At 37.7% G+C, this 18,352-nt stretch overlaps 1 protein-coding gene across 2 annotated transcripts in view; it reads left to right on the top strand.

The window, feature by feature from the left end:
• The window catches only part of DOCK2 (dedicator of cytokinesis 2), a 186,427-nt gene that overhangs the window by 59,750 nt on the left and 108,325 nt on the right, over nucleotides 1–18,352 (top strand). Inside the window, exons 20-25 of one of the 2 annotated variants that reach the window (XM_033073225.1) lie at nucleotides 44–133; nucleotides 378–478; nucleotides 2,911–3,045; nucleotides 5,870–5,978; nucleotides 11,724–11,794; nucleotides 12,078–12,184. In XM_033073225.1, coding sequence (XP_032929116.1) covers nucleotides 44–133; nucleotides 378–478; nucleotides 2,911–3,045; nucleotides 5,870–5,978; nucleotides 11,724–11,794; nucleotides 12,078–12,184 — 613 coding nt within the window. The remainder of the gene's footprint in view (nucleotides 1–43; nucleotides 134–377; nucleotides 479–2,910; nucleotides 3,046–5,869; nucleotides 5,979–11,723; nucleotides 11,795–12,077; nucleotides 12,185–18,352) is intronic. The other variant, XM_033073226.1, reaches the window with a different exon arrangement.

The raw sequence follows: 18,352 nt of genomic DNA, 5'->3' as shown, positions 1-18,352 counted from the left end.
GTTTTCTAGTTGAATTGATTATCAGTTTGTTCATGTTCTGTAGTTTCTCCAGGATACATTGGATGCCCTGTTTAACATCATGATGGAACATTCCCACAGTAATGAGTATGACATCCTTGTCTTTGATGCACTGGTAAGAATCAACACCAAACAATTTATTTGTCAAAGTAAAGAACCTTAGAATTTTGAACAAGCTATCAAGTTTCTCAGTTCAAAGAATTAGTCTCAAAGTCACTATAGAACTGAGGAATATTACTCATTGACTGAAAATCAAATTTCTTTAAAAAGCTTAAGTAGCAAATTACCAGAAATATTTTTAGGAAGTTAATATTTAAGCTTGCAGTGTGACTCTGGCTAATTGTGCCCATGTCTGTTAGATCTATATCATAGGGCTCATTGCAGACCGTAAGTTTCAGCACTTTAACACTGTTTTGGAAGCATATATCCAACAGCACTTCAGTGCAACCTTGGCATACAAGTAAGTTTATTTTCTCTTCTTTCTCTTTTTCCCTAAATCTCCACCATCATGTTAAAGAAGTAAATCCTGCTTGTGACTTTTCTGATGTAATTTATGGTGACTGTTTGGATGCTGCTGTTTGCTTATCTGCCTCTGAGACACATTTGATTATGAGTGGAATTAATGAATCCATAGCAAATGATTTGGGGTTAAATGATGCTTTGGCATTTGTTTTCTGTCACTTGGATTTTGCTGTGTCTGAGCACCTCACCTGTATCCTATCAAATTTATCAAAAGATGCTTTGCTGTAAAGCCTCTCCATTTGTACCCCTGGCCTTAAGCTAAAATGCCTCAAGAGAGGACTTAAGGCTCTCCTTAACCCATTTACATGGGTTTCCACGTTTTTTTTTTTTCACATCAAGCAAACTCAAAGGGAAAAGAATTATTTGGGAACTGTCAAGTCTTCATTTTAGTCTGATGCTGCATCAGGAGGGGTTCAGTGCAGTGAACTGGGATTTTGGCATTTGTTATGTGTCCTGCTGTGAAATGGAGTTTTAGTATTTGTTACGTGGTCACACCAATGGATGGTGAATTTCAGTAAATTTTTTATTTATTTATTTTCAATTTTTGGAGCTTCCACATAACACCCAGATGGGAAGACATGATAGAAGAGAGTAAAAACTGTGCAGACATGTTCTACCCCAGATTTAATCCTGGATTCCTACTTTATTTAGAATGGGTTTTTGCAGATGATGGCAGGATAAAATGACTGAATTATGAAGGAAGGTAACATCTTCAGCTGGTGCTGATCTCTGGGATGTGCTCTGACAGGATAGATGTGGGTTTTTAATCCACCTGATGTCTCATTCTGGCAGCTTAATGGAGTGGCAGATTGAAGCAGAACTTTAATTTGGAATATGAATAGTACATGGAACACCTGAGCTGAAGGTTTGGAATAGGTGGGGATATCTTCTAGTGTCTGTGCTGAATTTGCATCAGTTCTAACTCAACACAAAATGTCACAGAAATCATGCACTGGACCATGAGTTTCCTAGAGCTGAAAGGCAGTAGTGCAAAGTCAGCCCTTTCTCACACCACGTGAAGTTGAAGTGAGCATTAGTGAGCTCAGAAAGCTCAAGCACAAACTATGTGCTCTTCTTCAATCCTCTCTCACTCCTTAAATAATAAGCACATGTAATTTAAAGTCTTATGGTACTGTGAAAGAAGAAAAGGAAGGGTCCAGAACCTCTCAGGACAGCCTTATTTGCCTAAAATATTTCTAAGATTTACCTGGCTGGGAGTTTCTGATGACCTAATCAGTGTGATAGAGGCAAAATAATAATGTTTGTGATTGTTCCCCACATAATTTGTTTTCTTGGCATTATTGATTAAATGCACAGCATGGAAGATTTACTCTGGTTCCAGAATCATTTATGAAGTAAACACGTGTGTGTGGCCTAACTCCTACCTTGGAAGGAAATACTGTGTCCCAAAAATATTGTAACCATGTTATGATAAGGTTGGTTAGCCAAACTGTTACCTATTTATTCCTGTTGAGTTATCCTTTCTCCTGGCTTTTAGAGAGCTCTGATTTAGCTTGCACTACCCCTTCATACTAGTTGGATAGACATTGTTCTGACTCAGAGAAGCTGTAAAAAGGAGAAAATGGAAACACACAGTGGATGTAATGGCCAAGAGGCTGAGAAACTGGAAACATTTTGGTTCTGAAATGTGAGCTAGGCTGGGGATGTGTATTAGTCACAGAGTTGGTTGTTGGCTTTCTTTGTTTAGGGGGCAGGGGACAGCAGGTCTCTGTTTTTGTACAGATGTAGGAAAAAAACCCCAACCACCCTTATCTTAGTTCTTATGGCTGCATTAAGACCCATATTGGATCATTAGCATTGCTTTAATCTCTTAAGATGATTCTATAGCTACAAACTAAGGGACTTAGTTTTAGATTAACTTCTGCTCTTTTGTAGCCAGCTGTGTCTTTAGTAAAAAGTTGGTTTTGGATACAGAGTAAGCAAGAGTTTAAATAAAATAAATAATTTAAGCAGATATTGTTGGGTACTGGAATATTGTAATATTTACATGCTGTTAATTAGAGCATGCAGTGGTGTTTAATCACTGCTCAGTGGAGGTAGGCAGAGGGAATATTTTGTTACTTTGTGCATGTGTGTTACAAACTTCTGTAAAGGTGCTTCCAGGACTGTGTAAAGTCATGCTGCTCTTTTGGGATTTCAGATTTCTCTCTTGCTTGTGCAGCTAAGAATTTGTTCCTGGTTTGTTTATACTGACAGAATTTGTGCAACATAAATTCAGAAATACATGCTGTCTGTTTTCTTGTATGTGCCTGACTAAGCATGAACATATATTTAGAGTTGCCAAAAAAGCTAAAAATGCAATTTAAAATAATAATGATAATAATTTTAAAGAATGTTTTTAAACTTCAGGAAATTAATGAGTGTTCTGAAGACATACTTGGATACTTCCAGCCGAGGGGAGCAATGTGAACCGATCCTCAGAACTCTGAAAGCACTGGAATATGTTTTCAAGTTCATTGTTAGATCAAGGACATTATTTTCCCAGTAAGTACTCAGATATTGCAATTTAATTAGCTGTCTAATATCAGACATGGAGATCTGAGAAGTAGAAAAAAAAGTTGGTTCTAGAACAGAGCTTTTCTTTTTATTTTTGCAACTAAAACATAAAAAACTGGCAACTGCTCTAAAATACAGACATTGCTGAGTTATGTTTTGTAGAGGGAATATTAAAAAAATCTGCTTTCTGATTCTCAGTGTAGGTTCCAGAGATGGATTTAGTAATAGCAGGTTTCAAAGGGTGATTATTCTTTGTGTCAGGTGGCTTGGCCTAAGACCAGTGAGTGGCCAAACGTCTCAACAGATGGCTGGAGGCTGGAGACTTGTCCTTGAGAACTCCGTGTTCAGCCCCTCAGACACAGAGCAGTGTCATTTGGTAACCATGGCCACACTGCATTTAGAGTTTGGGACTTCCTCTTCAGGAATTTGTAGGGAACACTCAATGGACTGGATGTGTGCAGCTCAGGCAAACAGAGATGTTGTATTTACAAGTGGTATTCAGATTTAGGAGAAAAGGAGCAGGGAAGAACAAAGGAAATGAAAAGTGGAAGGAGAAAAATTACACACTGGTAACTGCACCCTCCCCATATACCACAGATCCACTTCTTTTGCTTCACTTTTCTCCACTTATCCTGAGCTAGTTTCCCCCTCGAGCTTGTTCTGGTTTCCCTTTGCTCCGTGGCTGAAGGATTGAAGGGGCAGAGGTCAGGCAGTGTGTCCTGGTTTGAAAGACAGGTGTGTGCTGAGAAAGGCAGGAGCCTCTCTTGAAATGGAGACTGTAAACCCCCTCCCTCCAGATTACTATAATTTTGAAAATAAGGCGTTCTCAGGCAAAGATATGGGAATAGGAATAACAGTTCTTTACTAGGAAAATTAAAATAGAAATACAGTACTACAAAAAACAACCCCAAACCCTGCCAGAGTCAAAATCCAAGCTGATACCCATCAGGCAGGGTGTTGGTAGCAGGTGTAGTTTTTCTCTGAAGGTCGAGTGATGATGTGGAAGGGTCTGGTTTTCCTCTGGAATCCAGTGGAAAAGGCTGCTTTGGTGTTGCAAATCCCAGTTTTTATCTAGGTAGGAAATGTTTGGCTCCTCCCCCTGGGTGGAGCATCTCCCAATGGGATGATGGAATTTTATCAGCCATGCACTGGGACTCAGTGGCCTTTGACAGGAGAGATCTCCTGGAGGGAGGATGGGCTGTGGAAAGATAAAGAAGACTGCCCCAGCTGGTTTAACAGATGGTGATAGAATACAGATTTTGGTCACATCCTGTATTGCAACCTAAGACACAGTGGCAGACTCAGTAGGGAGAGTGAGTGGTTGAGTGTTGTGTTTGTGGCTGGCATCCACCAGAACAGGAAGGTATTCTGTTCTAGCTGTCTTATGTTCAGTGGGAGCTCTAATAGACTTTTTCTCTAATATTCCACCACCCATTAAAAAAAAAATCCATATCGATTTAAAGGGTTTTTTTAAAAAATTAATTTGCTTGCTGGATTATGATGTTTTGGTGAAGTAGTAGATTCAGAAGGAATTTGCTGCTATGGATACTACTCAGAAATATTTTTGTCTCTAGGAACTTCTATTTATAGATGGATACAGGTAAACCAGGTGTAAAGCTGTATAAGGAAGAAGATGATGCTCAAGAGAACAGAATACAACTTTATCTTATATTTTTATCATAGGTGTCATGGCAGAAGGGTATATTAGAGTTTTGGGGAAGGAAGCATTGTGTAGAAGATGATGGAAAATTTCTTGTCTGTATGAAGGTCAGAAAGCAGAAGGGGCTTGTTTCAGGGAGAGCTTTGGTTCTCATTTTAATCCCTTGTGTTATCTTGCAGCTAAAAGTGTTCATTGGACAGTCTGTCACAGTAGGTTATTGCAATGTGCTGTATATTCAGGTGATTAGCTACACATATATACTCCTACTTAACTAGAGGTCTGAAACTCTAAATTCATTGAACAATTATTATTATTATTATTGTAGGCAATCTTACATTTCAAATTGAAAACCAAATGACACTGCAATACATAACTTTAAAAAGAGATTTTTCTCTTCTGATGGAGCAGAAGAGGCAGCACTTAGCTCACAATATTCTACTCACATTTCAGGATTCTCTTGTCATCTTGGCTTTTTTCTTAACTTGTTTTTCTTTAACTCTTGACAGCTGTTTCACATAACTAATTTCACATGTTACCAGTGTTTTTACTGTTTGTGTAGGCAGTGTTTAGTGCTAAGAGCCAGTATGAACAATACAGGGGAGAGAATCTGAGGGATTCAAACTTTAAGACAGGGCATGGAGAAATAATGGAGTGAGCTCAATTTAAATGCACTTTTAAACTTTCAAGTGTCAAATAGAGACTTTTTTCAAAAAGAAGACTGGTTAATGGCGCCCGTAAAAATAGCTCTTGGAAAAAGTGGCAACAGCAGCAAAAGACAGAAATTGTCATAATTTGTGAAAAATATCCTAGAGTAGCTCATATGTAGTGGGGTGGGGGTGGGAAATAAAACCTTTTTCATTTTTTTCTTTGCATATAAGTTACTTTTAAAGTAAAATGATTTCTATATAAGCACCAATCTGGGAGGTGTCATGCGCTAGAGGCTTTTAAAACAATTGAAAGTTGTTGTTGCAGTGTTCAAACTGAAGAATCCCTACACGATACGCTGAAGAGCAGTTATAACCCATTGGGGAAATATCTATGTACACAATATTGGATCAGCTCCTGAAATATGTATTTAATGTTAAATCTGTTGCATTTGGGGGGATAAAACTTTCTTATTCTGAAAGGATAACCTAATGTATCTCTCAACAGATTATATGAAGGCAAAGAACAAACAGAATTTGAAGAATCAATGAGGAGACTCTTTGAATCCATCAACAACCTGATGAAAAGCCAGCATAAAACTGCCATTTTGTTGCAGGTTGGTGTGTGCTTGGGAACCAGTTGGACTTGTTTTTTCTAAATAGTTTTTGCACATGGGGTTTTTATTTTTGTTCTTTTTGAAGTGGGGAAAAGAAACTTGGGAAATTTATCCAATATGTCTTTTCTGCAGTTCCTCTCTATTGGAAGAGCAGGTTGTCTGATAAATTTGGAGCCCAGTTTGAAAAGGTCAGGACAAGATACACTTACAGAATTTCTGTGAATGTGGTCAAGGAAAGAACCAAGACACAGATGTTGGAATGTTTCAAACAATCTAATGACATGAAGCCTCCAGTGGGACCTGAAAGTTTGATTCTTGAGTTTTTACAGAAAATGCTAAGCAGGGATTTCACCATCTTAGTTGGGAAAATAAATTTTATTGTCTCAGTCTTTGGGAGTTACATTGTTTAAACTGAAAATAGGATCAGAGTTTGCCATTCGTGTCAATCTAGTTATTCTAACACCAGAATCTAATGTTTTAAAGAAAACTAGAAAACAAGGAGCTACTAAAATCATTAATATCAAATAATTTGCGGTTCTGTATTAAGATGAAAAACAATCAAGATTTCCTGTAAAATGTAGAAGATTTATTGGACAGCTGCCAGTCATATTGATGCTTCATACATTCTTTATTAAAAACTCATTGTATATGTTGGGCTTGAGTTCTCCTCTGGTTTTGTGTTTCGATTCCTTTTGATATGACTTAGATTAGAAGTGGAAGCCTGTGTTGAATGAAACCTCAGGTGGCTGATCTTGAGATTTGTATCAGCTGACACTTTGCATGGAGTGTTTTATGTGCAACTGCAAAAGAGCTGAGAAATTAAATATCAAGTTAATTGTATAATACCATGGTTACAGTAATATTCTAAATCATGTAAAAATTGATCAGATACTCTGTTACTTGGTAATTCTGCAGAGGCCTTCCTGGGAATAGTTTATACATTTGAATACTACACATTAGTGTGTTTCATAAACAGACTAGTTATTAAATTGCTATGCTTTGATCAATGCCAGATTGAAAATCAAAATTTTTGATTTCTAATGAGTGCCATCAGTTGTGCAAAATGGGTCCTATTTATTCCTAACCCTGAAGCACTGGTGGGCTTTTGGGTCTCAAAATCTGCATAAAGGACTGAGAGTTTTCTTTTTATCAGGAACCTTTTACAGCAGATGTGAAATGCTGGTTTATATCTTAACTTTGCTCTTGTTCCAAATACTAATGACTCATACAGCTGTGTCTCTGAGAGAAGCCTACAAAGAGATTGCTTTACATACATAAATAAAAACTACTGTAATAATGCTATAAAATTCTGATAGGAGAGGCATGGAATGAGCAGTGTCCAGCTGTAGTTAGTGCAGGTTGCTGGAAATAAGTTAAATGTGGGCAAAAAAATATAAAATTAACACTCCCTCCCACTTCATCATGAACTCCATGGGCAGCCACAGCTTTCTCAAGGAACAGCATTTCTGTGCCTGCTTGGAGGAGACTTCAGTGCTGATCCTTGAGACTCCTGCTCTGGGAGGTGGATGCAGGCCAGAAAATAATTTCTGCTGAGAGGGAGGAGAAAGTAGTAGAAAGAAATTCATAAATCCGCCTCTGCCTAAATCCAACACTGATTTCTCGTGGGGAATTTGAGATGACAATGATGGATGTTGTAGTAGTACAAATTAACTTTGCAGAGTAAGGGACAGGTGGTTGTTCAGTGATTCTACAGACACAGGGGACTCCGTGGATGTTACAGTTTGTGTACCCAGAGAGGGAAGTGCAGGGAGTCTGTTGGAAAAATACAGGAATAATCAGAATATTAAAACTGACTTCAATCTGTCACACTTGGAATTATCATTGATAAGTGGAACATAGATTGGTAGGATCAATTGCATGTGTTCAAGTAGATTATGGTCTGAAGATATCAGAGAAGAAAGTTTTAGGAGCCCTGAAGAAAGTTAAAGTAATTGAGTTTCTCAGGATATTGAAACTTGAACTAGTTTGCAGAGCCTTTGAGTGGGAATTTTTAACTCTTCTTTCATCCTTGGTTGTCCACAGGCCTATCGGGTTCACCTGTAGATGATTTAAAGAATTATTTTGAAACCTGAAGTTCCTTGGTGTCTGCTATATATTTTTTAAATTTGCAACTCAGTATTTTAGCCAGTAGTAATTTTCCAGTTGTTTTTACTGATAGAATCACACTCAGACTTGCGTTGAAAATTAATTCACTCAGGAAAGGATTTTTTATAAAATTAAATGTTATATGGAACAGCCTCATCTGTGCCAGAAGCAATTTATTGTTTCAATTTAACTTTATCTGCTGAGTGCTATCTTACTTCCTGATCTGTTAAATGCTGTGTACGTTTACAAAAAGTTAAAAATCTCTTTTCAGTCCTTGTTCTAAAGCTGACTGAAATGGATTGAGGCTTTGCCTTACTGTAGTGCCTGAGCTTTGGGAAGGGCAGAGATCTGGTTCTGGTTTTAGTACTGTTCATAAAAGCTTGGAACAGCTGAAGATTGAATTGTTAATTTGTTGGCAAATTTGAAATATACATATTAATCCACATAAGCCTTTAATAAAAACCAAAAATCTTCTGGAGTTAGTCAAGTTATCTTTTTTATTTAAAGATGCAGACAGAATGCTTCTCTCCTTCAGCATTGCATGGAGTAATTAAAGTACAAATAAGATTTTATTTTCAATATCCCTACTGTGTTGATGTTTAAGAGCTGCAGAGTGCTTTGCAAAGCTGGCCCTTGAAGTGGAGCTTGGAGTGGTTTCATTTTACCAGTACAAAAATCAATGTGCAGCTGTAGGGGAAGGATTCCTCCTTTTTAAGAGGAATTATTTGTAATTATTATTTAAAACAATTAGTTCAGAACTTACACTGTCTTTGTGGTGGTAGGACTTTCTAGGCACTAGGCTTAAACCTTTCTTTAATTTCTTTTGGCAGGGATGATATTAGAGCTTTGTTGCATTTATTAGTTACTCTTCTGTAGCCACTGTTGGTGACTTTTGTAGATTTTAGAGAGATTTTTTTTCATTAAGTCTGTATTTCTGGGGGACAGAATCCTTGAAATCTGGAAACCTGGAAATCAGTTTCCAGAAACTGCAAAGAGTTTGGTGAAGGGAGGCTCAGGGGTGAGGGGAATAGGGAAGGTATCTGTACCTTCTGTCCTTTGTCTGAGCACTCAGGGAAAAAAACATCATTTTTAGTAGATGTGTTTTGTGTCTGTTTAAATCCCCCTCTAGTTCTGGGGAATAAAATTGAATGAATGATTTTAAAATTTCAGTTTATATGTTTTTTAGATCATCCTACTGTTGACTCCTGACTTGTACTCTGTGAGTGTGCCCTGTCATTGACCAGCTTGTGCTCTCAACCTTAATTTACAAATCAAGCCCCTGCTCCTTTTCCCACTGTTCTGCTCCCCAGCTGACACACCACGTTTGACCTGCAGATGTTCCTGTCTGCTGCAAATGTCAACTCTGCCCAGCTCGCTCCCAGGCACTGATTGGAGAGAGCACAACTCCCTGTGCTCTGCCTGCTTTCAGAAACCTTAGATGACATGTTCTCAAGGTCACTGAAACATAGGAACAAGAAATTGTTCTGGCACTGAAAAATATGACAAATAATGGAATATGATGCTGCTGCCTTTCTCTCATTCTTCCCCATGCAATTTTGACCCACCCTACTGCTGCAGTAGATTCTAAGGACTTTATGCATCTCTTATGAGAGAATAAGCCTAGAAAAGCTACTGACAGTGATGCTTTGCTTGTGGTGCACAAAGGGGGATGGCACAGTAACTTCTTAAAGTTGTCTCGATGGCAAGTAAAATGAGATTAAGAAACTGAGCACCAGTGATTTCTTCGAATGTACTTTTCATCTGATGGGTACTCGAATTTCATGAATATGTATAATGTAATACTGCAAAAAGAGGGCAGCTAAAAATAAGCTTGGTCAGGAGTAAAGGTTAAAATAAATTTAACTGTACATTGTATATGTAAGAAATAATTTTCTGCAGTGCTGTGGGTTTATCTGTATCCTGCTTAAAAAACTAATCTCTTAGGGTTTGAAGAATGCAGAACATCTTGTACTGCTGACTAGGGAGTTTTTATGACTTCATTAAGGGCAGAGCTCAGTTGTGTCCATAGTGCATCATTTGAAGCAATTATTGCAAATGAAACTTGGGAGTCTAAAACAGTGCAGGGTTATACTCATTATTGTGCTTCAGCTGGAACTGTGGATCTGCAGAGAGGCTGCAGCTCCATCCTTCCCACTTCCCTCCCGTGCGAGTGTAGGACAGGGAATATGTGAAAGTCAGACAGTACAACAGTCCAGGTGTCAGTGGAGTACTGCTTGAAATATATTGTGGCCACTGGTGGTTCTATCTTTTATCAAACATCTTTCACAGCACCTGTGAATGGCTGTAAAATGAAATTCAGGTGCTGCTGTGCAGTCTCTGTTGCTTGAAAAGCGAGAGCAGCTCGTGTTTGAATTAAAGCTGGAGGCAGTTTCCAGCCCAACTCAGGTGTTTGTGTGGGTGATTTAAATAGCCCAGGGATTTCCCAAGATCAGTAGAAGATATAATCTCTTCGTTGAAGTTGCAACAGCTTTTAAATGCTCCTCTGACCTTTCTAGGTTTGTGTGTGTGTGGGATGGGATCTGCAGCAGAATGACTTTATCTGAGGGAATCATAAGCCAGCACTGAGTCTCTTGGAAGCCATGTATTCACTCGTGCTGCAGACTAAGCTCTCTTTTTCAATCAAGACATAATTAGGTTTTTTTGTTTGTTTTTTTTTTAATTGGCTAGTGCACTGGAAGCTCATACAAATAAAATTATAGCTTTATTGTGCTTAAAAGGTCTAAAAGAGAGCCAAAGAAAACTGAGCTCTGATTGTCTTAATTCTAAGCCCTCTAGTCTCAAGAAGGAGACTAAGTTTTTAACAAGGAGCTTGCATTGTATAGGTAAGAGAAATACTGAACCTAGATAGGCTTCCATCAGATAGATCAGTAATAGAAGACTTCATATCACTGTAATTTAGTTTTTAGCAAAATGTTGGTAGGAATTTTTACCCCAAAGCTGCCCAGTGAAGTAGAGCACTGCAAGTTCGTTTTTATGTATCTTGGCCTTAAGTATGAGTGGTGATTTTGAGCCTGGAGTTGCCTGCTGAGGATTTCTTGTCCGTGTAAGAATAGTAACTTGTGTTTTAGCCTTGTCAGGGTGAGGTTTGATTATGCCACTATGCTGTCAAAACACAGCCCAGGAATTGATAGGAGGAGATGAACCATCCCACAGCTTGGCTGCAGATGGTTGGTTAGGGACATGACACCCCTTTTCATCTGTTCTGGAAATTGTGGCATGGGGGTGGGTGGCAGACCCTGACCTCTGCCTCCTGCAGGGCACATTTCTGGGATGGAATTGATACAGCTCCTGCCTTGATCAGTGCTTGCTTCACTTATTTGCATCACAGTGACACTTCTAGTGGTCTGCAAGGAGATAATCTACAAACTTGGACCCTTTCACTGGCTGCAAAGAGAGTCAGATCCACTTGGAGTTATGGTAGCTAAGTTCCTCTGCAAATCCTTGGCAAATGCAACTCTGTGATGAAATTTATTCAAATGTGCTGCAAAATTTCATTGTGGGGAAAGAAGACTGAGTTTATCAGTTTGTTTGGTGTGTGTCTGTCTCAGTGGTGTGCTCTGTGCTGTTCATGTACATGTATGAGCACTCAGAATTAACAGGATCTGTCTGTCAATGCAGGTTGCTGCCTTGAAGTACATACCGTCAGTTCTTCACGATGTTGAAATGGTTTTTGATGCCAAGTTACTGAGGTGAGTCATTCCTGAACATTTCCTAGTTCTCAGCAGTTAATTCTAGTAGATCAGTTTAGGTCCACAAAGCTCCACCAGTTCCTACTAATCAAGACAGTGGTGGATCCCTGGATACATTTGGAACTGGTCTCTGGCCAATATTTGTGACACATAAATAAATATAAGTCTTTAAAAGTGGTAATTGTTTAGAAATATGTGATCTTTTGCTCTTTCTCTCTGTCCTTTATTAACACCTGATGAATTAATCTGTATGGTATTTATGACATTTTTCCTTTCCATGCAGCCAGCTGCTATATGAATTTTACACTTGCATTCCACCAGTGAAGCTACAGAAGCAGAAAGTGCAGTCCATGAAGGAAATCGTACGCAGCAACCTTTTTAAAAAACAAGGTAAATACAAAATGCCTCTAAGGCTTCGAAAAAATGTGTGAAATTTTTCAGTGACTTATGTGTTGTGCAATTCACGTTTGAAATGGAGTCAAATACTGAAAGAGTGTGAGTGCCAGGAGCCTGAGCTCTGGAGGGGATTCTTCCCTTTCCACAGGATGGCAAGAGCTGTGCTGAGTGTGATTGCTGTGGAACAGCAGGAACAGGTGGAGCTCAGAGGAACAGTTTTGTGTGGTTTTCTTATGTTATGGTGGTGAGGTGGGTGAGCTGTATGTCCTTTCAATCCATTTTAAGGTCTATAATGGAATAGGAACATGAGTGAACACAGATGTTATATAAGGCCCCTGCCTGGGAAGAGGACAAAAAAGAATCTGATTGTGCTGTGGTGTGCTCAGCTGCAATGCAGCATTTATTTCCCCTTACAGGAATTACCATGCTTCTCAACCTCTGCCAGAACTCAGTGTCTTTCTCAACTCTCAGGAGTGTTAATGATACTGAAATGCCTTTATCACCACTGTGCTCAGTATTAGCACAAGAAGTGAATTTTGCTGAGGGAATCCTGTCAGAGTAGCCAAGTTTTACATGATTAGCTTCATCTCAGTGTCAAGTGTTCTGATCCTCTCTCGTGGACTGGATGGCTGCTTCTCTCTCCCCACCTTTTTGTGTAGATAACCTTCAGAACTGAAAGGCACACAGACTCCTCACTTGAGTTCCAGCTTCTGACAACTTGGAGATAATCATTCCAGGAGCTTGGCAGTACAACAGTGGGCTGCAAATAGTGCTGTGTGTGAGTAGATTGAGAGAGGATTGCTCTGCTCACCTCATTCTGAGGTGCCAGGAGAGTGATGCAGTTCTAACTAGCCAGGACAGATAAAAATTACACTTTCTTTTTATTTTGTATTCTTTTTTTATTTTTTTTGTACTCCATTGAGATTGAATTGCATATTGTAAGCTTTAACAATAAATAGTTGCATCTGTTGTGTTTTAAGACCATAGCACATTTCCTGGGGAAAAAAAAAAGTCAAGAAAAAAATGTAGGTGGTTTTATTGTTTAGATTAAATTTAGTCATATTTTCACATATCTTTATGTTAATAGTTTAATGGTCAACAGCTGTCATTTTTTAACTATGTGTAAATACACATTTGCTTTGAATTGGTGAAATACAAGTAGCTGCAGCTGAAGTGTCTCCAAACTATTAAGAGCAGATCCAAATTAATTTTACAAACAGTTCTAGTCCTACATTGACAGTTTGCTCTGGAAGATGACTGTATTTCTGTTTTACAAGCAGAGTCTGATACATCAGTGCAGTATGAGCTGCCTTTACTGCTGCTGCTTCTAAAATCAGAAGGGCCAGAGTTAGTTTTATCTGTGGTGCTTGTAGAGAGCAGATTATAGACCAGAAGGAAAAATATCCTCTGACAAGAGGGAAAGACTCTTGGGTATAAATAAGGCACTCTCCTGAACCCTTGATCTTACTAAAGTTCAGTCAGCTACCCTGTGTTTAACACTGAGAAATTAAGTAAGCTATAAACTTTTTTTTGGTTCAATAGTTTTTCTTTAAAGCTTTTCTCACTGAAGTACAATTTTTATTTTTTCACAGATCAGGAGTGGTGGTCAGGACAGCAGATCCCAGGCTTGTATAATAAAGAATAAACCCTAATAAAGATTCAGAAGGAAAACAGTTGAGCATACAAAAAAAATGTGCTTCACAGTTCTATTCACTAGTGCACATCCTACAGCTCCTTTCTTCCATCCCTCTGTGTTCCAGAAGAGAAAAGAGTGGGTTTTGGATTCCCAAGAAGCTTTCATTGTAGTCTGCTTAGTGTGGTGCTTGTTTCATGTCTTTAACAGGCCTTTTCTTTAGCTGAGGTCTGTTAATGCAAAATACTCTCTAAAGCTTTTACTACTTGCAGATAAATAATAATAATAGATTGCTGGCTGCTTGTAAATGCAGCTTGTCTGATGTCTTGAAATAAATAGATAGACTGTCATGGGCTGTGTCTACCTCAGGATGCATTGTGAATTCTAAAAAGAGGACACAATTTCTGTTTCTGTATTTTAAAAGTAATAATGAATAAGAAATTTTGCTGGGAGGATTTCTAATTCAGGGGACCTTTTATAAAACCAATAAATGGTGGGTTTTGCATAGTGCTGACCAGATAATTAATACATTTTAATTTTTCCCCGACAGGTAGTGGATTAATTTAGTCTTTAATTTGTAGATGAAAAAAAATATATTGCCCAGAAGCTCTCCTCTGTTTTTTGCTAACATCAGACACTTGACAGCAGAACCATGAAGGGAACCATGGCATGCTCTCATGAAGGCAGCATATCACACTGGATTGATTTGCTGCTGTTCCAACTATATCCTGTATATCTGGGTATTGTGATCCAAACTTGCACTAGTAATTGGCAGTTAAAGTGTGTCCACTACATAATATGTAAAAATTAACTACTTGTTTATGGGCTTGTGGGGATTACATGTGCAATATCTACCTTAAAATGTTTTTACTGTGATGCTTAATATAGTAATACTTGGTATATAATTATATAATAATACTTAGCTGTGTTCTTTTTAGAGGAGTCTGGAAAAATGGATTGATTTTTTTTTTTTTCATGTATTAGTTTTAAACAAGAGAAGTCCTCTGAAGAAGCACTGGCCCAAAATAGAAAAATCAAGTTACTGTCATTTTAAAACAAAACTAAAATATACCCTGTTTGTTTTAGCTTTATCATGACATATGATTTATGTTATGATAGTACTAACAAGAGAATAATTTGCTAAGTAGAAGATATTCATTTAAATGTTGTATGTGTCAGTAGTTTGATGAAGTGACAGAGTAAAACAGCTCCTTGCTGGTAATGTAGGTTTAGAATTGCCATTATTTTAGAATTTTAAATGCCTGAAACTGAAAGCTTTGCTATTTATTTTATTTTTTCTTACTGGAGTGGCAGGCATACCTTTACAACATCCTTGGTGCAACATGGTCAGGGCCAAATAGACTCTTGCAAATCTATTTTCCATTTCCTGAGACCATTCCATGAAGCTGTCATTCCTCTAACACAGAATGGCCAGCTAACAATGCTCCAATTGCCTCAGAGGTGTTACCCAACTATCTTTCAGAGTTTTTAATATTGGAGTTTCTCTGGTAATGATCTTTATGCCTTTCTTTTACCCAACTGCCCCTACATTACTAATGGCAGAAAATAATCCTTTTAATAAATACAGGATTTTAAAAATATAAATTATATTTTTTATTATTTGCATTTATGTTTTGTTTTCAACTTTAATTTTTAATTACCATAGGGGGAGAAGTCTACATCATGTGTGAGTGCAGGCACTGAAGAATGTGAAAAGACTAATACACAATCAAGTATATATATTAATATATAATATATAATGTAATATTATTACATTTCTATTGCATATATAATATATAATATTATAGTGGTATGAAAACATTTCTGTTCTTCTGTTCTGTGCTGTTGCAATAATGTGCACAGTAAATAGCAAACAAATCTTTTTTCATTTACATTACCATGGCTTAAAATAGAAAATTCTAAAGGTGCTTTTTTTGCTCTACATTAAATACAATTGATTTTAAAATTAATTGGGTAGAGAAGCAAGTGTTTGTAGGGTGTAGACACTGCCTGATTCATTGCTGCACTCAATGAGCTGGAAGGTCATTTACAAGAATGAGAGCACATGTAGGCTATCTCAGAATAGGATGCAGCATGATAATTAAGGTAAGATTGCCAACAGTATCATTAACCAAAGTTCACATTTATCTAGAACAGGTAGTACTTTCTCTGCCATGAATATGGAATGTATTTAACTACACTGCTAATTACAGTGAAGTCTATTAATTTGCGTATGGTTCAGATTATCCATTTTTCCTGCAGACTTTAGTCTCTTTCCAGGTAGTTCATTGCAGTTGTTCAATTAATTTACATCCATTCCCAGAGGTATTATCTGTATAAATCAATTGGATTGCATATACTGGCATTTCTATTCTTTGACCCATTGATATTCACAGCATTTTCTAAAGAAGCAGACTTGTGAAAAAATGGGAAAGTGTTTTAGAAAAAAAAATTTAAAAGCCAGTGAAATTTGCCTTTATTTAATAAGTTACATGTGAACCTGAAGTTGGAAACCTTGAGGGTAAACTGAATTTATTGCTAGGTATTCCCAGACATTCAAAATTTCCACTGTAGACTCGTGGAGTGCTTTCATCAGATAGGAAATGGTCCCGTGCACCTCTGCTGTAATTGATCTTCAAGCACCTTGCAGCACCACAGCACTTTCAGAAGCCTTTAAATTACATTGCCAGTTTTTTGTAGAGGCATTGATTTCTTGTTCCCACTCTGTAACTGTGCCACAGCTTGGGGAGGTTATGGGGGAGCAGGGATCTGAGTGGAGGATGATGGATGCGTTGCACTGCTTGTGCACTTTCAGCACAGCATTTAGCAATGTTCTAACAGGGGGTGTGAGCTGACTTCTATGCAGTTTTGTCTTCAGAAAATATTAAGTCCTTTTTGGGCAGAGGAGAAGAAATCTGAATAATTTTGACACTTTACTTTTAGATTACTTGATTTTTTTTTTTAATTTTAAAAGTTCAAAGTGAAAGAAATGGTTGCCTTGTCTCATATAAACACTTCTAATGGGATTTTAGAGTCTCTTTTATGATGTAAGAAACTGTCTCCTGTCATATCTGTCACTCTGTTTAGTAGGATGTAATGGATTATTCTCTCCCTGTTGTGAAAAAGTTTTGTTAGAATTGCTGAAGTTCTATGTAAAACTATTTTTCAGGAGTTACTGTTTCATTTGTTTGTTTTTAGGAAACTTATTGCCAAAATTCCCCCGCCATCTTTCTGTTTCTGAAAAAATAACAAATTAAGTTATAGAAGTTCATAAATTACATAGAGATTTTATTGTAGTTAGGTTGCTGAGTTTATAGTATTTGGAGCTAGGTATTTATTCTAAGCTGGGCCTGGAATACTTATGCTGAAACTTGTAAACGAGTCGTCTTGAGAGAACTGGGTTTTATTGGTGTGAAATGAATATAAAGTGCCTCAACACATGATGAAATGAGTGTGTTTGGTAGAGGTGCTTTGAACACTGCTGAGCTGCAGCAGAGCTCAGAGATCACCCCAAAGAGCAGGAGCTGTGAGGAGGGCACACAGATGGGCACTGCCAGGGTGGGGATGGATTTGTGTCCTGGCTGGAAATGCTCACTGTGGCTCCAGACACGGCTGCTGCATGTTCAGCATATGCAAACCACTTGCTGATTTTGGAAGAACAGCAGCAAGAGACATATGTTAGCACCAGGGGTTAATTTGCCAGATGCCAGAAGAAATGCTGAGACTGTAGCAATGTTTTTTTCCCTCACTGAGAACTCTTTCTATTCTATTCCTGTTTAAACAAGACAAGTACTTGCACACAACCATGATCACACTGATTTCCCAACACTCGTGTATACTTACCTGTGAAATACTTCATTTCATTTCACAAATTCAATGTTGTTGCTAGTTTGTGTTGATATATTGTATTCAGGACTATTAAGAAAAAGGTTTTAAAAAAAACAGTAGAAGGAGGAGTCATTTCTGATTAAGCATCTTTCACTTTAATTATTATAGGACTGAGTTGCAGATATTGATTTTTACTATTATGATTATACAATCTGGTTCCAACTGACACAGTTCCTAAGCCTAAATATTTGGGGTGGGATTTTTTTTCCCCCCTTTCCCTGTGTTCATTGCAACTTCTCAATGTTTTTTAAGTATTTGAACTTGGAGATTAACAATGCATGTGACTCTGCTGTTTTTAGGTACTGGAAAAAAATTGAAATTAGTCACTGTTCATATAATCCTTTAAAAAAGTTCTGTATAGAAACCCAGTCTATCCTGTGGATTCAGTCTTGAATTTTGTACTTAGCTTTTTTATTTATTGGGGTTTTTTTCTAAAACCTCTAAAACATCACTTCAAGTCATATATTTCAAATACTCATCTTTTGCCAATTCTATTGCTGCAATGTTTTGGTATAGATGAACATGGCATAAACATATCTGTTGGTAGTTACCTGCATACATTTGTGGTGAATATATGGAGATTAAAGCCATTACTTGTGTTTATGGACAAGTAGGAGACATGTTTGATATTGCAACTAATA

This window comes from Catharus ustulatus, chromosome 15, assembly GCF_009819885.2.
Source record: "Catharus ustulatus isolate bCatUst1 chromosome 15, bCatUst1.pri.v2, whole genome shotgun sequence".
In the NCBI taxonomy this organism is placed as follows: domain Eukaryota; kingdom Metazoa; phylum Chordata; class Aves; order Passeriformes; family Turdidae; genus Catharus; species Catharus ustulatus.
The sequence above is the reverse complement of the archived record's forward strand: the minus strand, read 5'-3'. Positions and strand labels throughout refer to the sequence as shown.